Source organism: Nerophis ophidion, linkage group LG06 (genome assembly GCF_033978795.1).
Source record: "Nerophis ophidion isolate RoL-2023_Sa linkage group LG06, RoL_Noph_v1.0, whole genome shotgun sequence".
Lineage (NCBI taxonomy): Eukaryota > Metazoa > Chordata > Actinopteri > Syngnathiformes > Syngnathidae > Nerophis > Nerophis ophidion.
In genome coordinates this window covers 67,753,990-67,778,531 of record NC_084616.1, presented here as the reverse complement: position 1 = coordinate 67,778,531, position 24,542 = coordinate 67,753,990, and the positions used below count along the sequence as shown (strand labels likewise).

Below are 24,542 nucleotides of genomic sequence, written 5' to 3'. Positions count from 1 at the left end.
AAAGTGTCTTGCTCAAGGACACAACGGCAGTGACTAGGATGGCAGAAGCGGGAATAGAACCTGCAACCCTCAAGTTGCTGGCACGGCCACTCTACCAACCGAGCTATACCGCCCCGAACAACCCTGTTGGAATCCCGTTTAGAAAATATATATACTTCATACTCGTTTTTATCCCCGGATTGCTGTTCCCTGTGTTCCGGTGCAAAAGAAACATGAACAAAACGTGAAAGAAGTTTATTGAACATTTTTAAACACTCTTGCTTCTTTGTAATTTTTTTCGGAAAACACAAGTGAACAACAATTGGAAAGTAAATTATGGCAAAAGTTCAATTTATGAACAGAAAGTGCAATGGCTACCTTCTACCAAAGTTTAAGGCAAAAACCAACCCAATTGTGTTAAAAATGTATTATTTTAATATTATTGATTTGTCTGAGGAACAAAGAAGCATTAATGAGATGAAAGGAACGAAACATCTAGATGAAAAAAAAACTGTCTTTGACATCAGTTTAGTAATATATTAGTAACACTTAATAAAATATAGCATGTATTATACATTGTTAAGACAGTTAACACATATTACAGGTTGCCCTTTTGCTGATTTTTTTTTCATTATTGCATCTCTAAAAGTGTCTTTACAGAATACAAAGTTTGAATGCCAACAGCACGGAGGAGAGCATAGGTCCATGGGTGACAAGATGACACAAGTGCTAATGTTTCCTGTACAAGCAACTCTAAAGATCCGCCTTTGCAATACAAAACAAAGACCAAGTAAGAGTAATTCCCCAAAAGAGCTACGCTAAAATTGTATCTTTAAAAAAAAAAAAAAAAAAGGTAGATATTTTTTTAAATGGAATGTCATGAAAATTAATAAATAAATTGCTGTTACCATCACAAACAATTATACAGAATACATAAAAACTCAAAGATTTGCTTTAAAACCTTTAGACATCACACAAGTTCCCAAATGTGTCCCTAAAGTCTTGATGCAAAAGGCATATATTTTATATATATATGAAATATAATACACATTTAAATCTTATTTGTAATTAATTATTTTCTATATTTGTAATTCTTTTGTCATTTTGTAATTAATATTAATACATTTTAATTCCAATAACTATTTAATTGAAATGTCATAATTAATGATGACATTTGTTCTGTATTGAAAAACTAAAGCTGAACTGAGCTTTTTTGGAATTTTGCCTATCGTTTAAAATCTTTTTTTTTTTTTTTTTTTGCAGTCAGAATATTAAAACAAATTCGGTCATGAGTTTGCCTTAAATGGAGCCGCGTAATTCTGCCTACAAAGCCCTTAAAAAATATCCAGACACTTCCATTAAAGGGGAACATTGTCACCAGACCTATGTAAGCGTCACAGGGAAAATCAATAGCGAAAATCAAGCACTTTAAAGCTCTTTTTAGGGATATTCGGGGACCGGTAAAATTTTGAAAAAAACTTCCAAAAAATACAACAAGCCACTGGGAACTGATTTTTATTGTTTTAACCCTTTGGAAATAGTGATAATGTTCCCCTTTAAGGTTGTATATACATGATGTAAATATATATGCAATGTAGTAACGGGCATATTTATAACAGCATTTGATATTTACGTATTTTGATAATTTTAAGCAAACGCGGTGCATTCATTTTTAAAAACGCATCACGTTTGCTTTTTTCTTCTTCATCACTATTATTTACTGCAGACGTTACGAGAGCTAACAAACATAAAAAAAAACATCACTTACTGTGCAAGGTCTGCTGTCAATAGGATGCCGACTGCTAGAATGTTCATATGTTCCAATTTCGATGAAGAATGAACATAATCCTTATAAATACACAGGTGGCTGTGGCAATATCACTAATACTTGATCAATATTCAAGTCATGATATGTAAATGGAGTGTTGTTGGTGTTTTTTCAATGGTTATTTATCAAGCGGACTATTATTAGTATTCACTTACAAGATAGAATGTATTTTAAAAAATCCATCTTTTATCATGTCTCTCATAATAATTGTGAACGATGAGCAAAATTCCCCCAAAAATTGCAGCTCCTCTTTAAAATGTAAACTTTTTTGTTGTCAAACGTCTGAAGATTATATATTCACACCCCAGGGACGTGCAACACACATAAGCATTTTTATATATTTTTTTCAATACGATGCAGATTTTGCAAAGCTTAAAAATCTGTAAAATACAATTAATGTTATTCAAAATTCGTCAATAATTTTGGCCTGTTGAAAACATTACATTTGTTGCTGGTTTTGCACGAATGTGCATTGACTCTTTATAATAATGACATTTCTAATTTCACCTTTTCAGTACACAACTTGCACACAAAGACAAAAAACAGTGTATCACAGTACAAAGGTGGTTGAGTGTGGCACAGTATTTTCAAAACTATTATTAACACAGAAATGACAAAATGGCGGCACTGCCAGTGTGTGTCTTCACAAACTTGTCTCTCTGTCCAAGCTCTTGTCGCGCTTCCGACGTTTGTGACGCTTCTCGCCACTTTTGGAAAACCTGGGCAGAAAATAAATCAATTAATTAAAAACAAACAAAAAAAAATATATATATATATATATATATATATATATATATATATATATATATATATATATATATATAATGTGTATATTTATATATATATGTAGGTGTAGGAAAAATCACAAGACTACTTCATCTCTACAGAACTGTTTCATGAGGGGTTCCCTAAATCATCAGGAGATTATTGAAGGAAGCCCTCATGAAACAGTTCTGTAGAGATGAAGTAGTCTTGTGATTTTTCCCACACCTACATATTGCGCTCAACCACGGTATTGAGCACTATTCTCTGGATAATCCAATCAAGGCATATATATATGTATATATATATATATATATATATATATATATATATATACCGTATTTCTTTGAATTGCCGCAGGGCATATAGTGTCCTCCTGCCTTGAATTACTGCCGGTTCGAACTAGCTTCGCAAAATAATTAGCGCATGCTTAGTATTACCGCCTGGTCAAACTCGTGACGTCACGAGTGACACTTCCCCTGTCATCATTTTCAAAATGGAGGAGGCTGATTTCAATACCGGTAATTTGAAATCGCAGAAAGGCAAGAAGATTAAGAGCTATTCAGTAGGATTTAAGGTCACACTCATTTTTTTTACTGCATGCCTTTGGTAAGTGCCGGAGTGAGAAGAGGTTTTAAAATAATTAGCGCATGCTTACTTTTACCGCATGCCTTTGGTAAGTGCAGGAGTGAGAGGAGGTTTTAAATTAATTAGCGCCCCGGCGACAATTCAAGGAAATACTGGATATATATATATGGATGTAAAAGTTAATACAGCACAGCATATCATTTAAAGTGCCAGTACATCATGCAAATATAAAAGAAATCTGATTGGATGCTTTGATTGTGTGATGATCTTCATCAGTATGATGACATCACTGCCACATACAGTATTTGCATTCTGTTTTTGACGCTGGTTGTGTCTCAAATGGAATACATACCAGTACACCTCAATCAGTATACTGTTTACAATGTATACTCAGTTTCTGAATATAGACAGTAGTGTCGCTCAAAATCCATTACTGTCATTGCACACTCCCGGGAAAGACCATCACATTATTTTCTACTTTCAAAGGTGATTTTGCAACCACTTGAGTTAGCCCCACCCCAATTTTGAGTGTTCAGAGTTCAACATCTGGGTGACTGACGGACAGTGTACGGCATTTTGCCATATTTCTTAGTGTACACACTTGTGCACTCAAAAGACCAATGCGAGTATGGAAGTTTGCCAAATGAGACACAATGTCAGTGTGTAAGAGTCGAAGAATTGTACAATAGTGTAACTGAACGTTAGTCAAAGCACATTACAAGGCATGCAAACATGCGTGCAATAAACAACTCGTCATAACATGCAAGGGTAAATGTGCATGGGCAAGAGAAGTGCATGCAAGCCCAGGCTGTGTACTTTTTCAAACCAAAGACATTCACACCGTTGCAGCTTGGCATCACTGAGGGGTGGAAAGGTACATTTATTTGTAATCACACATTTCAGTATTGAACATTAAGTTTGGTTCCCACACTGTACACATTAACAGATCAAAAGAAAGTTTTTTTTTAATCATCTTATCTTAAATACCCTGCGAGTTCAGTACCTGCTGAACAGCGGGTGTGTTGGGAGGAAAGACTGATTTCGTTCGACATGTCTTCTCATACTTGCCAACCATGAGATCTCGGATTTCGGGAGGTGGGGGGGCGTGGTTGGAGCGGGGGGCGTGGTTAAGAGGAGAGTATATTTACAGCCAGTTCACCAACTCGAGTATTTCATATATATATATATATATATATATATATATATATATATATATATATATATGAAATACTTAACTTTCAGGGAATTCTAGCTATATATATTTATTTTATTATATATATAAATAAAATAAATAGTTGAATTTCAGACGGCACATATCAAATACACAGTAATAAAAACACAGTTGTTCTACTAACTATACTGTGCTTGCTGGTTACTAAAAAAAACAACAACAACACTTACCTTTCACTATTTGAGTAACGTCACTTACGAGTTTCCAGAAGATGGCGCCAGTATGTGCTTTGCCCTACCGTCTCTCGCTGTCAGCTCTGTTCGTTTTTGTGTTGTTTGCGTCTATTTTCGTCTCTGTCAGCTCACTGTTTGTGTATGACCGTCAAACACTGTTGGATCTTTGCCCCTTTTCCACTGATATGATCAACTTCGACGTTGGTTTTTCGACGTCCCAGTCAGCATTTTCACCTGGCCGGATTCCTGCCTTCCTTTCCTGCCTCGTGGCTCCTCTCCCCCGCCACCTGCGGGCTGTGTGTCGGGCCCCCCCTGGATTAGCTGCGCCTCTTCACTTCCCGCGGACTTGACTTCCTCTGTGTGACGGAAACATGGCTGAGAGCCGGGGAGTCCGCCCCCTCTTAATGAACTTCTGCCTCCGGAGTGTTCCTACTTTAATTCTCCACGGTCGTCCGGTCGAAAAGGAGGAGGATTGGCAGTCGTTTTTAAAAAATGACTTTAAATGCTTCGAATTGTGCATGTTTGAGCTGGAGGGGGCGTGGCCTCCAGCTAGAGCTGAATTTCGGGATATTTTCGGTAGAACATTTCTTCCGGGAGGTTTTCGGGAGAGGTGCTGAATTTCGGGAGTTTCCCAGAAAATCCGGGAGGGTTGGCAAGTATGTGTCTTCTTGATGATATTAATAACAGACTCTTTTGGGCAGACAAATAATTTTAGTGTAACAGATGCAGTGGTACCTTAACTTATGTGTACTTTAAGAAACAAAGTGTGTAATGGCTTTTTGTTATGCTTTAAAATCCGAGCATAGTTTAAATTACGAGTGGCCAAGCAGGTGGATGCTGTAGCTAATGCCACAGTGATTAGTTTATAGCTTATAGATTGAAATAACTTTGTTTTCCAACGGTGGGAAATCAAAACTTTAGCAGCAGTCCAGCTTTCACATCCCCTGCTGCTGAGGATTGATCCTTTTCCCGTCAATTCCGCGGGTGTCAAGCGGTTTATGTTAGTCTTTGTCTCGTCGTGAGCACCGGACATGTCCTTGCCGCCCCCGTCTGGTGATTTTCCCAGCCTATCGCCTAACAAGCGTCAACTCTCATCTACCACAACACTGACTGCGGTCGAGATAGCCTAACTAGGTATATTTGCTTTTTCAACATTATTTTGTAAACAATAAATTATTTAACTATTTATTCATGAGAACTTTATTGTTACTTGAGTATTTGCGACTTGTCCAGGGTGTACATGCCTTCCGCCCTAATGCAGCTGAGATAGGCTCCAACACCCCCCGCGACTCCGAAAGGGACAATAGGTAAAAATGAAATGATAATTATTTATTTACTCATTTTTCTGTTTACAGCAGGGGTCACCAACCTTTTTGAAACCAAGAGCTACTTCTTGGGTACTGATTCATGCCAAGGGTTACCAGTTTGATACACACTTAAATAAATTGCCAGGAATAGCCAATTTGCTCAATTTACCTGTAATAAATATATATATATATATATATATATATATATATATATATATATTTATATATATATATAAAAATGGGTTTTTCTGTCTGTCATTCTGTCATACATTTTTTTTCCTTTTACTGAAGGTTTTTTGTAGAGAATAAATGATGAAAAAAACACTTAATTGAATGGTTTAAAAGAGGAGAAAACAGAAAAAAAAATTACATTTTTAAACATAGTTTATCTTCAATTTGGACTCTTCAAAATTCAAAATTCAACCGAACAAAAGAAGAGAAAAATTTGCTAATTCGAATCTTTTTGAAAAAAAAAAAATAAATAAATAAAAAATGTTTTATGGAACATCATTAGTCATTTTTCCTGATTAAGATTAATTTCAGGATTTTGATGACATTCTTTAAATAGGTTAAAATCAAATCTGTATTTTGTTAGGATATATAACAAATTGGACCAAGCTATATTTCTAACAAAGACAAATCATTTTTTCTTCTGGATTTTCCAGAACAAAATTTTTAAAAGAAATTCAAAAGACTTTCAAATAAGATTTATATTTGGTTCTAAAGATTTTCTAGATTTGCCAGAATATTTTTTTGGAATTATAATCATAATAAGTTTGAACAAATATTTCACAAATATTCTTTGACGAAAAAACAAGCTAAAATGAAGAATTAAATACAAATGTATTTATTATTCTTTACAATAAAAAAATACATTTACTTGAACATTGATTTAAATTGTCAGGAAAGAAGAGGAAGGAATTTAAAAGGTAAAAAGGTATATGTTTTTAAAAATCCTAAAATCATTTTTAAGGTTGTATTTTTCCTCAAAAATTGTCTTTCACAGTGGTGTGTCGTCAGGGCCAGCAAGATCTTCTCTGCTGCAATTGATGTCGAGCGGGTCTAACATGATACTGTGAAAGTTCAATCCATAGTGGATCCAACACAGCCGCGAGATTCCAGTCCAAAGCGGATCCAACACAGCAGCGAGAGTCCCGTCCACAGCGGAGCCAGCAGGAAACCATCCCAAGCGGAGGCGGATCAGCAGCGCAGAGATGTCCAAGCCGATACACAAGCGAGTGATCCATCCTGGGTCCCGACTCTGGACAGCCAGTACTTCATCCATGGCCATCGGACCGGACCCTGGTTGTAAAATCTCATCTAGATATCTGTCTGTAATAAGTTTGCCTACAATATTGACAAACCTCGTATTGTGCCCCACACCATCACATGACCTCCACCAAAAGACGTTCCTCTCGCTGTGCAGTAATCAAAATAGCGTTTTCAAAGCTTTAGGTCTACAATCTAACTTTCTCAAAGAATCTGGACTCATCGCTGAAATGAATAATCCTCCACATGTTCAGCTTCTAATGAACCTGCTACTGACACTAGCGCAAAAAGGTCTGACGGTGAAGTTGCCGTCATGACAGACGTCCTGACAGACCTATGGGAACAGAGATTGGCTGCAGGCAGTCTGTTCCGGATTGTCAGGGCAGAGAGCCGTCGGCCATCCGGAAATCTCTAACAGCAATGAGTAGAAGACAGCCCAAGATACTCAAGTGATGACAAGGTGAGGAAAGAGTCCTCTTAGGGCAGGGGCCGGCAACCCGCGGCTCCGGAGCCGCATGCGGCTCTTTGACCACTCTGATGTGGCACAGCCGCATACTTGCCGACCGCCCGGAGAAGTCCGGTAGATTTCCAGATTTCAGTGTCTCTAACAGAAATATCCCGGTTTAACATTCTTCCATTTTCAACCAGACATCAACTTTGAGTGCGTGCCGTGATGACAATGCCTTTAACACTCTTTCTACATGTCATCGCACCAGGATTTTCACCATGCTATCTACGTACTGGCCGGCCGGTCACATTTTGGATGCGACCTCTCTCTGAACGCATACGCAACCGCAAGACATACTTGGTCAACAGCCATACAGGTCACACTCAGGGTTGTGATATTAACAACTTTAACACTCATACTAATATGCGCCACGCTGTGAACCCACACCAAACAAGAATGACAAACACATTTCAGGAGAACATCCGCACTATAACACAACATAAACACGACAGAACAAATACCCAGAATCCCATATATCCCTAACTCTTCCAGGCTACATTATACACCCTCGCCCCACCCAACCGACGCACGGAGGGGTGGGGGGGGTGTTGGGTTGGTGGTAGCTGGACGTATAATGTAGCCAGGAAGAGTTAGGGATACATGGGATTCTGGGTATTGGTTCTGTTGTGTTTATGTTGTGTTATAGTGCGGATATTCCCCTGAAATGTGTTTGTCATTCTTGTTTAGTGTGGGTTCGCAGTGTGGCACATATTAGTAAGAGTGCTAAAGTTGTTTAAACGGCCACCCTCAGTGTGACCTGTATTGCTGTTGACTAAGGATGCCTTGCAGTCTCTAAGGTGTGTCTGCAATAGCCTCATCAAACAATTCTTTGAGCTGGCAAGCTATATGTACAAGCTGTAGAGGGCGCTAGCGGTAGTGCCATCATTGTACGCCCTTATTATTGTTCATTGGGTGAATACCCGCGTACATTTGAGAGAATAAATACTCTGTAATCCGGGAGTCTCCCGGGAAAATTGGGAGGGTTGGCGGGTGTGACGCTGTCAAGCGGCATTCATACAAAACTCGCGGGCCGCACTAACATTAAATGTTCATGTTAAGGTGCGGGCCGTGTGTCTGAGACCCCTGGTTTGTACACAGCACAACGCAAAAATACTCTGTATTTCATTATAGATTTCAAAAGAGTTATGTGGCTCCCATTGTTTTCTTTACTTTGTGAAACGGGTCAAAATGGCTCTTTGAGTGGTAAAGGCTGCCGACCCCTGTCTTAGGGTGTTGTCTTCTTGGGACGCCCACGTTACCTGTCTTTGACATCCCTCACTATATGAAACTTGGCAGCAAAACAGTGGCTACATTCCAAAACTATTAAATTTAAACCCCGCTCCACCACCAAAGTATAGCTGACATCAAAGACATGCACATTTCAGAAGATGTGCTTTCGTCATAAAACACCTGTCTCGATACGAAATCAATTTTAAAACCGAACATGTGTGATTGGGTCAGAATATTCCGAACGACATGTTTATATGAAACATTTTTATTCCCGTTAGGGCTTTTCATCCGATTAAAGGTATCCATGTGCACATAGTTACTGACCACTGGAGCTCTGATCATACACACAAGTGTGTAATTGGAAGCACCTGGCGGTACCAGGAGTTCAAATCAAGAGTCGATGACATAATAAAATAATTGGTATCGGCAGAAAAGATGAGGCAAATATTCCTCTATGTTGTTTCCTAGTTTTTGTTTTTGATTACGTTCCCAAAATGTAGAGAATTGCGGTTCATAACAAACTGTGACTACGACGTACCCTTACACCCCTAAATCACTGCATCTAACATGCAGCCATTTCAAGCCTCACCAAGCGCAACAGTGCAAGACTCACCTTTTTGCTTCTCAGCTTCTGAGAGGTTAGGAAGGGGATCTTGAGGGGGTGGAATGAGATGGAGAGAGGCAATGCAGGAGGTTCTATGTTAGCCTACATGGTGGACATCATTTAAAGCAGGCCATGTATACACACATATGAATTTGTAAAAAGGGATGTTTAATACACCTCTATTGCTACGACACTAACAATATTCAATGCTTATTTTGCAAGTTTACTCCATTACAAAGATATGAACAGTACTCCGTTGTAGTAGGGAGAGAGACAAGAGGGTAGAAAAATAACATTGAGCGAAATACTTAGTCCCCAAACCAATCAGCAAGCATTTGACCCCACAGAGCCGTTATGTGTCCATACAACACATACATTTGTCAGGAAGCTGAAACGCAGCTAAGCGGCGTGACACCAAAAAAGCAGAGTAAAGTGAGTAAAATAATATTATTTAATATAATCAAAAGACAGCGCACAAACAAGGGACTGGGAGAACACGCAACTAAGAGTGGAAACAACAAAAGCCCTGGATTTGATTGATTGATTGATTGATACTTTTATTAGTAGATTGCACAGTTCAGTACATATTCCGTACAATTGACCACTAAATGGTAACACCCGAATAAGTTTTTCAACTTGTTTAAGTCGGGGTCCACGTTAATCAATTCATGGTATTTCTAGCAAGCTGTTGGGTTGTGCGTCCCCCGCTTACAGCTTCTCATTGTTGGAAAGTCGCTGGTGCTCATTGCAGTCCAAAAGGCTTAACAGGAAATTGAAATAACCCACCAGGGGTCCGGAACACAATGTATGGCTGACTCGCTGGCTCAAAGGGGCGCCTGCCCAAAAACCTCTGCCGATAACCAGTGTAGTGATGTAAGCTCTCCCGTCCAAAGGCAACACCTAGTAACTCACTTCTAGCTGATTTTGAGAAAACAAAGGAAAACCAATCTATCTTGATGCTGTCTTACAAAGATCTACAAAGTCATCAAACGAATAGATGTTTTCTGGAGCTTTCATTTTCTTGCCGACTGAGCCATGGATTGAATCTGCTCTCATGAATGTGTGCCCTTTCTCCAGATATTTTATCACAATCTCGGGTGGGCCCCATTCCGCGTTTGCACATTGGGCAAGAGCCGTGTACAGCGTCCAGTTTTAATTTTGACCTCCACAGTTATCTGCCCAAAAGAGTATGCAAGGGGAAGAACCAAGAATAATACATTTAATGAAGGTGCTTGCAACGTCCTGGGCCAATCTTCCAAATATCCCTTCCTGCCATAATATCACATAATCAGGTTGACCGTCGGCCCCCATTCGTGCAAATGTCTCATTAAAGACAATAAGGCGACTGACAAAGAAAACTCAATTGGTCCCTTGAGATACTAGGTTTTTCTGTTGTATCTACGCGGTTATGTGGTAGTTGCTAGGTCCTGCCATGCGCGTAACAGCTTACTTATGGAACAAATTACAATATCGCATACACTAATGTAAAGCATATCACCTAGGAACTCCAAAATTATTATCAGCTCAGTTTTGACCAAAATTGAGTTACTGGGTTTTGCCTTTGGACGGGAGAGCTGCTGATCCAATCCTTTCTGGAAATGTTTCTATTTGCAGAATTGGGTAGGCATCAAATTCCGAGATGGATTTTAACTTGCGGATGTCAAAGCAGATGCGGAGAGATCCAGACTTTTAGCCGACAATGACCAACGTGCCACCACTTTGAATTTGATGGCTCAATGACTCCTATTTCAAGCATGGCCTCGACCACTCTGCGTAATTTCTCCACCAGATGCTGTGGAACGTGATACTGTCGCTGGCGGAGTGGATGAGCCTCCTAAAGCCGGATTGCAGGCTCAATTTACGGAGGGATGGTACTTCTTGCAACTCCTGCCGAAGCTGTGGTGCCAGTTCCGTGCTTATCTTGGTGACTACCGCTACACTGGAATCTTCCTCTTATTCAATCTGAATGTCTTTCACCAGTGACACTACATGAGTTGGAGCTTAAACTTATTTCCATAATTGAAGTAGGTTCACATGGTATGTTTGTTTTTGTTTCTTTTAGTCAGGTTGGAATATCTCATAAGTGACCGTGCTCATACGACGAATGATTGTAAAGTGACCTTGCCACTTTGCAAGCAATTTACTACTGGAGTAAGGAAGAAGAAGAAGAACCCTTTGCCCTGGCTGGAAGTCACGCTGACGTGCTTGTTTGTCATACCAGATCTTTTGCGTTTTCTGGGCCTCCTGCAGGTTCTCTTGAGCCTTCTCTTGTTACCTGGCCAACCTGCCTGTCATCTGGAGCCGGTATTGGATCACTCCATGGTCATTTGACGCGGGTGTTGAGGCTTCCCAGTTCTTCCAGAGTAGGTCCAATGGGCCTTGGACGTCACAGTAATATAGAAGTCTAAAGGGTGAAAATCCTGTTGATGCTTGGGGAACCTCCCGCAGGTGAAGAGTATAAATGGAAGCCAACGGTGCCAGTCCTCTCTGGTATCATCCACAAATTTCTGTTACCTCCTATTCAGGTTCTGGTTGAGTCTTTCAGCAAGTCCATCTGTTTGGCGATGATAGACTTAATTCCCGGTGGATTTTCAAACAGCTGCAATAGCTTGGAGGTGAAGTTAGTGCCCTGATTCGTCAGCACTTCATCTGGGGGTCCCGCTCTTCAAAAGAGTTGCACCAGTGCATGGACAGCCGGTGCAATGATACGAAATGAAAGTGGGAAGGCTTCAGGGAATCCGGTGGCATAATTGCACACAAGAAGAATATACTGGTGTCACCGACAGCTCTTCACCAGCGGACCCACAATGTACCTCGACAAACGAGGGCTTTGTCTGACTTGCTGGCAGGGCATGATATTTGACATGTGTGGCATGTTGAACAATATGTTTGGATGTCAGTGTAAAATCGTGACCTAACCCACTCCACATATCAGTAAAAAAATATTTTGTGTCAAAAGGCTTTAAGTGATTTTCAAATTGCTGTTGGCGCCTCAACTTTCTAGGTCCTTTTATTCCTCCCTTATACAGTATATACTATCATCAAGGTCTGGGAGAGGTTGGACACCAATTTCGGCTTGGGCCCTCTTAACCACAGACATTCATACATGTCTTTGCAGTAGTATTTGTGTTAGCCTTAGCATTCTTTCCACCGTAAGTGTTCCCCGGTTGTTTTGTTTTCATAAAATAAAACGCTACAAGAACGGGCATGTCACATCCCCAAATGATATCCACTCGTACATTTTCTACCACCCTAAAAGTCAGCCAATGAGTGTTCATCTATTGTCACATTTAAATCAATTTTGGGATTAGGCTGCATGTCCCCATGAACAGATAAAATGTCTGCTTGTCTGCTATAGTCCACACTGTTAACGGGTACTAAATTGTACTGTAAAGGTGACATTAAACTGCCAGTTTCCAACAAAGCAGTAACCTTTTTTCCATTGATACACCGTTTGAAATTGTTGCAATTTGCCTTCCTGATCTCTGCTGATCTCAGGTTGGGGTGCATAGCAAGCGGTTGCAACTTTGGCTCTTCGTATGGGACCCACAGAGGCTGTATGGCCTGGTTGCTGGCAATGGTCACAAATTCTGTCCTCAGGGCTGGCCGCTGGTTTAGGGCAGTGTTGGTGCAACTTGGCGCTTACTGGCTGTTGTGTCCGTCTGACTGGAGGAGGATGGATTGCTGGACGGAATGCTGGACAGTGAGAAGTGCTGGGGACATAAGCCGCTAGTCCACATCGGAGCCCGTTGAAGTACTGCATAGCCAGTTTAGCTGCTCCAAGCCATTCGGTGGGCTGATGTTCTTTCACCCAGGTACGATAATGCACTGAGAGCACTCGAAGCAGCTGCTCCAAGATGATGGTCTCACCAATTTGTTCTTTGGTGTGCTGCTTTGGCCTTATCCAACTTTGATAAAGGCCATTCAGACTATGATAAGTCCCACTGGAGCGCTCACCAGAAGGCACAGTTGCGGCCCAGAATTTTTGATGGTAAGTCTCTGTAGAGATCTTGAATTTTACCAGCAATGCTGCCTTCAGGTCTGGGTAACGTTGAGCTTTGTCTTCATACATCGCCGTGAATGCTTCTAGCGCCTTCCCAGACAGGAGTGGAACTAGTCTGCAGACCCATTCATTCTCTGGCCATCTCCAGGTACTAGCAATGCACTCAAACCATAATAAATAGTTCTTAAGGTCATCACCTGCCTAATATAGAGGAACTTTTGACAGTGTAATATCTCCATTGAAGTCTAGGTGGCTCTTCACTGTCCAGCAGAAATGACATAACAAGGCAAAGCTGTTCCAAAGTCTGTGGCGCAGGCGTTTGAAACTGGGTTGCTGGTGAGGTGAGAGGGAGTATCTGAGGCTTCTGAGCTAAGCCAACAAATACTCTCTCTTCTTCTTCCCAGCCATAAAATCTCTCATCATTGCCAGAAACTCTCCGCCTGGCACTGGTGTTGAACGCCCAGCTTGTTCTGGTGCATAGACACTGGTTTAGTCCTCCTCCTCTGCTAAAGCCTTTACTTCTCTGACAATATCCATTTTGGGCTATTCACAGTCTTTACCCTTTTCTTGCTGTTTTTGGGAGCGCAGCCCTGTGTGGCTTTTATATGTGAAGGTAATTTCACGACTTACCATCCAACTTTTGACACCATCTGTCGTGGGGTTCAATCCCGACAATTAGGGTGAAAAATAGGCAAGTTATAAGAGAAAAACTTAAAAGTGTTTTTTTCTTCTTAAACAATGGCAAAAAATAAGTGAAAAAATACAAAAATGGTGAAAAGTGTCATAAAAAAAATTCCAAAAGAATATGGCCGAAATAATTACAATAAAAATAAACAGTACTTCATGTACTGGATAAATACTTAAAGTCTATTATCTTCTTTGTAATAGTACAACATGGAAAACAATGCTCCTCAGCTTCCAACCACCACTATCTCCAACCCAATACTCCTCTCAATGTCAGGCAAAGGCTTCTTTCTAAATCCTCGAACCCTCACCCTGACGTTGAGGTCACCGAAATGCGCCCCACAATGATGCTTTAAAAATGCGAGCAATGACTTCAGCTCAGCTTGACTTCGACGGCCGCGAAAATGACCAAGCAAGTTGTGAATACTTTTATGTTTGGCCAGAAACGTAGATTATGGATAATGAGGATAGTCATAGGCATCGAATGTGCTCTGTTGATGTTCTGCCGGGCTAAATGAAAGCTACGCGGTCACCGGATTGAAAGTGTGTACATGTGGTTTGTTGTGTGTGTGTGTGCATGTGTGTATATCTTTGTGTAGGTGTGTGTGTGTGTGTGTGTGTCACCTGCCAATCCTGACGGAGCTACTACGTCACAACGATAAAATAATAATTTTTGCTGTTCATATCATTGTATGGGTAAACTAACTAATGTAATTTACATCATAAAATAGATCTGGGACAGAATGGACATGTATAGATGGACATACTGTAAACCACTATGGACCTAAACACACAATGTCTGGGTTTTTTTTCTTGGAAAAAAGGTTTACCTTTTAGCAGGAGGATCTTTTTCCACAGGACTGACACCCTTCCATACGTCTCCAAAAGAGCCTTTGGACATCTCATCAGTAATGTTCACTGTCGCTGGGTCGCTCCTTCAAAATGATTGAGCAAAAAATAAAATATATTTAAAAAATACCAAACACAGCATGGAAACAGTTGTTAACAATGGCTGTGTTTCAGCTGGTGCACATTCATACTTACATTCATTATTTCGAGTGCTTAAAGGGGAACATTATCACAATTATAGAAGGGTTAAAACCAATAAAAATCAGTTCGGGGTGGCTTATTTTATTTTTCGAAGTTTTTTTTCAAAATTTTACCCATCATGGAATATCCCGAAAAAAGGCTTTAAAGTGCCCGATATTTGCTATCTTCAAAGCCATCGTTCATTTTCCTGTGACGTCATTTAGTGATGCCAACAGGGCAGATAGCACAGCAAGATATAGCGACATTAGCTCGGATTCAGACTCGGATTTCAGCGGCTTTAGCGATTCAACAGATTACGCATGTATTGAAACAGATGGTTGGAGTATGGAAGCAGATAGCGAGAATGAAATTGAAGAAAAAACTGAAGCTATTCAGCGAATAGCTATTGACGCTATTCGGCGATTGTCTGCCTTAGCATCCCTGGTAAAATGTGCAGACCAAACGATCGGGACTTTCGCATCTTGTGACACTGGAGCAACTTAAATCTGTTGATTGGTAAGTGTTTGTTTGGCTTTAAATGTGGGTGGAGAGAAAGGCTGGATGCAAATATAGCTACAAATGTACATACAGCTAGCCTAAATAGCATGTTAGCATCGATTAGCTGGCAGTCATGGCGTGACCAAATATGTCTGATTAGCACATAAGTCAATAACATCAACAAAACTCACCTTTGTGATTTCGTTGACTTTATCATTGGAAATCCATCTGCAGGATATCCATAGATCTCTGTGCCATGTCTGCCTTAGCATCGCCGGTAAAATGTGCAGACCAACTGTACATACGCATCTTGTTACACTGGAGCAACTTAAATCCATCGTTTGGTAAATGTTTGTTTGGCATTAAATGTGGGTGGAGGTAAAGGCTGGATGCAAATATAGCTACTAATGTAGATACAGCTAGCCTAAATAGCACGCCGTGCTAATCGATGCACACTCCACGTAAATCAACTTGAATCCGTCCCTGATCGTGTTGTTACACCCTCCGACAACACACCGACGAGGCATGTCTCCAAGGCACGGAAAACAGTCGAAAAAACGGAAAATAACAGAGCTGATTAGACTCGATGTCTGTTATGTGTTTGAGAAAATGGCGGATTGACTACCTAGGTGATGTCACGTTGTGACGTCACCGCTCTGAGAGCGAATAATAGAAAGGCGTTTAATTCGCCAAAATTCACCCATTTAGTGTTCAGAAATCGGTTAAAAAAATATATTCACAAATAAATGGATGTGCAGAGGAAAAAGAAGCGAAGAGCAATTGTAATTTCTGCACATGGACAATATTGGATTTGGGGCAGCATGACACTGTCAAAATGTGTCTACAAAACACAGTAATGGATTTGTGACAGCACACCACTGTCAGGAATTAACTACAGTTTCCTCAGTATACTTACACTGAACAAAAGTATAAAGGCAATGCTTCTGTTTTTGCTCCCATATTTCATGAGTTGAACTCAAAGATCTAAAACTTGAATTGTACGTTTGCATATGCAAAATACCTATTCCTCTCAAATATTGTTCAAAAATCTGTCTAAATGTGTGATAGCAAGCATTACTTTTTGCCAAAATAATCCATTACACCTCACATGTGTGGCATATCAAGATGCTGATTAAAGAGCATGATTATTGCACAGGTGTGCCTTAGGCTGCCCACAATAAATGTGCAGTTGTATTACAATGCACAATGCCACAGATTTAACAATGGCTGAATTGAATGTTCACTTCTCTACCATAAGCCGTCTCCAAAGGCGTTTCAGAAAATTTGGCAGTACATTCAACCGGCCTCACAACTGCAGATCATACCCAGGACATCCACGTCCAGTAGGTTCACCGTCCTGATTCTCTGAGACCAGCCACTTGGTCAGCTGCTGCAACAATGTGTTTGCACAACCAAATATGTTCTGCACAAACTGTGAGAAACCGTATCAGGGAAGTTCATCTGGAGGCTCGTCATCCTCATCGAGGTCTCAAACTTACTGCAGTTTGTTTTCTTAACCGACTTGAGTGAGCAAATGCTCACATTTGATGGCATCAGGCACGTCGGAAAAGTGTTCTCTTCACAGATGAATCCCGTTTTTCACTGTTCAGGGCAAATGGCAGACAGCAAGTGGCGTCATGTGGGAAAGTTGTTTGCTGATGGCAACGTTGTGAATGAAATGGTCCATAGTAGGTGTGGGGTTATGGTATATGTTATGGACAACGAACACAGGTGCATTTTATTGATGGCATTCTGAATGCACAGAGATACTGTGATGAGATCCTAAGGTCAATGGTTGTACCATTCACCCGAGACCATTACCTTATGTTACGAAGATCTGGACACGATTCCTGGAAGCTGAAAACATCCCAGTTCTTGCATGGCCAACATACTCACCGGACATGTCACCTATTGAGCATGTTTGGGATGCTGTGGATCGTCGTACACGACAGCGTGTTCAAGTTCCTGCCAATATCCAGCAACTTTGCACAGCTATTGAAGAGGAGTGGACCAACATTCCACAGGCCACTGTCAACAACCTGTTGATTGACTACGCGAAGGAGATGTGTTGCCTGTGTGAGGCAAACGGTGATCACACCAGATATTGACTGCTTTTTCTGAATGAACCCCCTAAACTCCCGATAAAGCGAAACTTCACATTTCAGAGGGGCCTTTTATCGTGGGCAGCCTCAAGCACACATGTGCAACAATCATGCTGTTTAATCAGCATCTTGATATGACACACCTGTGAGATGAGATAGAATTTTTTGGCAAAGAAAAATGCTCACTAACACAGATTTAGACAGATTTGTTAAGAATACTTGGGAGGAGTTGGCATTTTGTGTATATAGTAAAAGTTTTAGATCTTTGAGTTCAATTCATGAAAAATGTGAGCAAAAACCATAGTGTTGCGTTTATATATTTTTTTCAGAATATTAAAGTATTGTAAAACAAGCATTCCGTTTCAAATGCAGCCTGTTTGAAATTAAGGACATTTTCATCTTTAATCTCAAAAGTGACACCGTGGTCATTACATACTTACTTGAGGTGTTCTTCAAGTGGGACCTGCACAATGCCTTCTTCTTCTGCAATAATACTGTGCTCCTCCTGAGGAAAGACAATGAAAACATAAGCAGCATTTAAAGCAACATAAAGTGGTATTTGCACTAGATCTGAAGCCTAGTTGACCAATCAGTATAGACAGAGGACACAATGAGTGGACAGACTAAAATATTGGGGGATCTGTACAAGACAACTGTATGAGCTCATGTTCAATCACAGGACAGCACAAATTGACAAATATGTTGGTCCCATTATATATAGAGGCAACAGAACAGGTGGTTGACATCGTTGACTTCTGGCTAACATTTAAAGGCCTACTGAAACCCACTACTACTGTCCACGCAGTCTGATAGTTTATATATCAATGATGAAATATTAACATTGCAACACATGCCAATACAGCCTTTTTAGTTTACTAAATTGCAATTTTAAATTTCCCGCGAGTTTCTTGTTAAAAACGTCACGGACTGTCAGGAAATATTAGCGATGCACCACTAGCGGCTAAAAGTCGTCTGCTTTAATCGCATAATTACACAGTATTCGGGACATCTGTGTTTCTGAATCTTTTGCAGTTTGTTCATTTAATAATGGAGACTATAAGGAAGAATGCTGTTGGTGGAAAGCGATGGATTGCAGCTGTCTTTAGCACCGAGACACAGCCGGTGTTTCTTTGTTTGTTGTGAAGCAGAGCGGTCAAGCGAACATGTTTTCTCTACGTCAACCAGCATGTTTTTGGATGGGAAAATTGTGATATATATATCTTACCGGAGACATCATTGGATTATTCGTCGTCCTGCAGCAGCGGTCAAAAAAGGCAGCTGGTTGCTTGGCTCCTCGGCTTCTCTCTGTGACACTGCCTGTTCACCGCAGCCATCCGACCTTGAGGTATGTCTTTACAATCTCACTAAAACACTATTAAAACCATAAGCAGATAAGGGATCTTCCAGAATTATCCTAGTAAATGTGTCTAATTACATCTGAAACGCTCACACTGCCGCCGCCCGGAGCCGTCACTTTTTTTTTTTTTCCTAGTCTTTCACTATCAATATCCTAATTCAAAAATATTTCATCCCCGCTCAAGTTAATGGGGAAATTGTCGCTTTCTCCGTCTGAATTGCTCTTACAGCTGGTGGCTCCCAATATAACCAATGTGAATATGTGTGGAGCCCTGCAACTCGTGACGTCACGCACACATAATTCCGGTAAAGGCTTTTTTATTAGCGACCAAAAGTTGCAAACTTTATCGTCAATGTTCTCTACTAAATCCTTTCAGCAAAAATATGGCAATATCGCGAAATGATCAAGTATGACACATAGAATGGACCTGCTATCCCCGTTTAAATAAGAAAATATCATTTCAGTAGGCCTTTAATGGACCTAGTGTAAGAAGTCGGACAAACTCTATACAGGACTTAGCCATGTATGTCAATGTCTGGATGTAGCTTGTATAGTTTGTGCTCTATATGTAGCCATAGCTATAGACTGTATTTTCCGGGCTACAAGCTCCTAGTTTTTTTCCATTGCTTTGAACCCTTTGGTTTGCAAAACAATGTGGCTATTTTATGGATTTTTTTATGACCATAATGTTTTGTGTTCAACAAATAGTTTGCATATTACACCGACAGAGACAGCCAACATGTGTTTTTATTGTTTGTGCTTTTGAAATGTATTTTGATACATTTCGATACTTTTCTAAATAAAGAGTACCACAAAATTGTCATTATCGGCTCCAATTGTACAGAAAATCTGATGAAAAAAATTAAACATACATTTCTTATTGGACTCAAAGAACCATCTTAGAAGACAGAAATTCAAATTAAAAGGCATTTAACACACTGGGCCTTTCGTATTGGACTTAAAGAACAATTTACAATTTTACATATAACATATAGTCTGTTAACAACCACCACATGCACGCACTGCCACAAGTTAAAACATCAACCTTTTCCAGCTGAGAACCATTAGCTCAGATTTAGAGGTGCTGAGTCTCGTCCCAAAAGCTTAACACTCTAAATGCTAAAAGTTGCAGCTTGATGAAGCCATGAGGACCACGTCATCCTTAAAGGCCTACTGAAATGAGATTTTCTTATTCAAACAGGGATAGAAGGTCCGTTCTATGTGTCATACTTGATCATTTCGCGATATTGCCATATTTTTTCTGAAAGGATTTAGTAGAGAACATCAATGAGTAAAGTTCACAACTTTTGGTGCTGATAAAAAAGCCTTGCCTTTACCGGAAGTCGCAGACGATGATGTCACAAGGGTGAGGGCTCCTCACGTCCTCACATTGTTTATAATGGGAGCCTCCAGCAGCAAGAGCTATTCGGACCGAGAAAACAACAATTTGAGCGAGGATGAAAGATTTGTGGATGATGATATTGATAGCGAAGGACTAGAAAAAAAAAAATAAAAAATAAAATAAAGGGGCGGATTCAGATGTTTTTATACACATTTAATAGGATAATTCTGGGAAATCCCTTATCTTTATATTGTGTAGCTAGTGTTTTAGTGAGATTAAATAGTACCTGATAGTCGGAGGGGTGTGTCCACGGGTGTCTTGAACGAAGTCACGGCAGATACAAGGACGACGCAAACTCAACAGATCTCCGGTAAAAGGCGATTTTTTAACACAATTTTCTCACCGAAACCTGCCGGTTGACAAGTGGTCGGGAACCATGTTCGCTTGACCGCTCTGATCCATAGTAAAGCTTCACCTCCGGGAATTTTAAACAAGGAATCACCGTGTGTTTGTGTGGCTAAAGGCTAAAGCTTCCCAACTCCATCTTTCTACTTTGACTTCTCCATTATTAATTGAACAAATTGCAAAAGATTCAGCAACACAGATATCCAGAATACTGATTAATTGTGCAATGAAATGAGACGACTTTTAGCCGCAAATGGTGCTGCGCTAATATGTCCTCTACAGTCAGTGACGTCACGCACACGCATCATCATTCCGCGACATTTTCAACAAGAAACTCCACGGGAAATTTAAAATTGCAATTTAGTAAACTAAACCGGCCGTATTGGCATGTGTTGCAATGTTAATATTTCATCATTGATATATAAACTATCAGACTGCGTGGTCGGTAGTAGTGGGTTTCAGTAGGCCTTTAAACGGCAAAAACAGGATACCGAGACCCCCAAACTGGACACACCTTTCAAGACTGTGTATTTGAAAACAAATGCTATTGAAGTTCAATTTAAACACATTTTCATTCAAACACAACACCTGAAGTATCAATATCACAGAATGCAAAGAAACAGATTTGGAGTTGCCAACACAGATGCATTCTTCTTTTGTCCAGCCAAGTTAAAAGTAGTTGTAGTCATGGTAAATTAACCTGACATTTTGTCGATATAGCATGTGTGGTTAACCTGATAATTTATTATTGCACCTCTTGAGCAGCATCCTCGAGTTTCTTCTTCTTCCATTCTGGCATCAAGTCATCTAACCAGCTCAGTTCTCTCTTGGTAAAGATAAAGTCCAGAAGCTTCCGGATGAAGACCAGCGCCAAGACCTGAAAAAAAGAATGGATACAGAAACTACTGATTGATTGATTATATATTTTTATTTTAAATATGCAAAAAAAACCAAGAGCAAGCATGATCCAATACAGTGCTATAGCCTTAAAGGCTATTATAACAAAATGAAAACAATGGAGAATAAAAAAAAACAAAAACAAATGAGCATTCGACTTTTTTTTTTTTTTTTTTTTTACATATTTGAAAAGGAGTGAGAAGAAGTATACACTTATTTAATCGCACCCCTTTTCTTTAAATCATAAATTACTCTGAGCTCGAACTTCCTTGTTCACTCTATGTACAAACTTAATGAACTTGTATATACATAAATGATAAATATATACATACTAATGCACACTACACACATACATAGCCACACCGTTACCACAAGTGCTCATGGAAATAGTATCATGAAAAAAGCAGCAGTACCAGTGCCTCAATGGGCAGCCCCTAACTCTTTTGTAACACAAGAAACCCAATATCAAAGCCCTTCTTCATCTCTGTACCTCTGGAATACCATGTACCTGTACTTCTTTTTAAACTGGTTTATGTTTGGACATTGCTTTAACTCCACATTCAAACCATTCCATAGTTTCACTCCACAGATTGAAATACAAAAACTTTTGATGGTCGTTCCACAACTAAGCATTTTGAAATTAAAATTTCCCCTTAAATTATAATCCCTCTCTCGTGTGCTGAACAATTTTTGAATGCTTCCTGGGAGTTTATTTATTTTGGCTGTATTCATTATTTGTGCAGTTTGATACAAAATTATATCATTACATTTCAATATTCTTGACTGTAAGAATAGTGAATGAGTATGGTCCAGATATCCAACCTTGTTGATGATGCGTACAGCTCTTTTCTGAAGTATAGTTATTGAGTTTAATGAGCTTTTATAATTATTCCCCCAGACTTCCACACAGTAGGTTAAATATGGTAAAACTAATGAACAGTAGAGAATGTGGAGTGAGCACTACTGTAGAAGTCAGCAATGTTGGTGCACAACAGCATAGAAAGTGTATTGCTTTTACCATCATTGGGAAAACGATGGCGGCCTTGGATGTCTTGATGACCCACAGCATCACCAAACAACTAAGCTGGATGATGGTGAAGAGGTGAGCCTTCCTCAGTGGAACATGGCGAAGGTAAATGAAATCTGGCTGGTGTTTGGCCGGCATCCCAAACAGCCGGAGACGATCAAAGAACTGCAGAGTTCAGAAATATATTTTTTGAGGTGATAGCAAGAAACAAACTAAATAATATGATTCGATATTTTCCCCTTTGTTACAGCTTTAGGCAGTGGGTAGGCATAAACAGGTGACTGTGCAGTCGTGCAGCCGCTCCTCCACAGTTACATTATGCAAAATTTCATCGTTGAAAGAGTAAAAAAGAATAGATAAAATAAAAATAAATAACGGTTCCTCACCTGAATCCCTCGAAGTGAGGAGGCTCCCATGTAGAGAAACACTCCATACAGCACAGGCATTGGAATGAACTGCAATCAAAACCCATGTTTAAATAAAATACTTTAAGTATTTATGTATCTATTCCGGACCTTCAACATCGACGTCATGAACACAGAGCAGCCCATTAAGGTGAAGATCATGAGCCCGGTGAAGCGTTGCTCACGAATACCCAGGAACTTCGGCTGCTCACCAGGAGCAGAACACTCAGACTCCAGCTTCAAACTGTTGACATGGGAGATGGAGAGCACGGTGGCTGCCACAAACCACGGTAGACCCATCACGGAGCACACGCCCAGCATCACCCCGACCACAAACAGATCCAGGTGGTAGCCACAGCCTTTCTGGAAGATTAGACCCAAGACCACAATGATTTATACAGCTTTAAGTCCCCGGCAAGCGATGACGTAATTTACAGGTGTTAATGGACATACCTTCAGTTTGTGTTCCTTCCTGTTGATAATAACGGCAGTGATCTGTTGGTCCATGAAGATAAGGATGGTGCACAGGAGAGCAGGGATGAAGGTGATGATGGTGGTCCACCACGGGTTAGGTCCCACAGGGTTGATCAGCCAGCCACGATCATCTCTGGTTGGCTAAAATCAATACAGAAAGGAAAGCTGTGACCTTTTACAGCAATCCATCCATTTTCTTGTGTTTATCCAGGTCCAGATCGCAGGGGCAGCAGTCTCAAAAGGGAAGCCCAGACTTACCAGTCTCCGGCCAGTTCTCCTAAATCCACCAAAGGAACAAAGGCCTTGAATTGATTAACGACTTAAACAAGGTAAAACACTTATTTGGGTGTTACCATTTAGTGGTCAATTTTACGGAATATGTACTGTATTGTGTAATTTACTACGGACCCCGTTTCCATATGAGTTGGGAAATTGTGTTAGATGTAAGTATAAACAGAATACAATGATTTGCAAATCCTTTTCAAACCATATTCAATTAAATGCATCAGACTACAACGGCAGACTCGCGCAAAACTCTTCAGGTAAACCTTTACCATATATGGAGCTATCCGCTGATGTCACATCTTTGAAAAATGTCACAAGTTGTGCAAATTCCAAACGGCTTGTTTTAGAAAGTATGAAGGAAAGCAAGTTTGTTTTACAAACCCCGTTTCCTTATGAATTGGGAAATTGTGTTAGATGTAAATATAAACAGAATACAATGATTTGCAAATCCTTTTCAACCCATATTCAATTGAATGCACTACAAAGACAACGTATTTGATGTTCAAACTCATTAACTTTATTTTTTTTTTGCAAATAACAATTAACTTAGAATTTT

General features: G+C 40.0%; 1 protein-coding gene across 4 annotated transcripts in view; it reads right to left on the bottom strand.

Moving 5' to 3' along the window:
- Positions 1-219: 219 nt before the first annotated feature.
- LOC133555160 (sodium-driven chloride bicarbonate exchanger-like) overlaps positions 220-24,542 on the bottom strand; it is a 123,153-nt gene continuing 98,830 nt past the window's right edge. For 3 of the 4 annotated variants that reach the window (XM_061904692.1, XM_061904693.1, XM_061904695.1), the window contains 8 exons: positions 23,681-23,842; positions 23,339-23,590; positions 23,210-23,278; positions 22,815-22,988; positions 21,654-21,776; positions 18,236-18,300; positions 14,997-15,101; positions 220-2,526 (listed from right to left, as the gene is read on the bottom strand). In XM_061904692.1, coding sequence (XP_061760676.1) covers positions 2,451-2,526; positions 14,997-15,101; positions 18,236-18,300; positions 21,654-21,776; positions 22,815-22,988; positions 23,210-23,278; positions 23,339-23,590; positions 23,681-23,842 — 1,026 coding nt within the window. In that variant the 3' untranslated portion in view covers positions 220-2,450. Of the gene's footprint in view, positions 2,527-9,488; positions 9,528-14,996; positions 15,102-18,235; positions 18,301-21,653; positions 21,777-22,814; positions 22,989-23,209; positions 23,279-23,338; positions 23,591-23,680; positions 23,843-24,542 lie in introns of all 4 variants that reach the window. The other variant, XM_061904696.1, reaches the window with a different exon arrangement.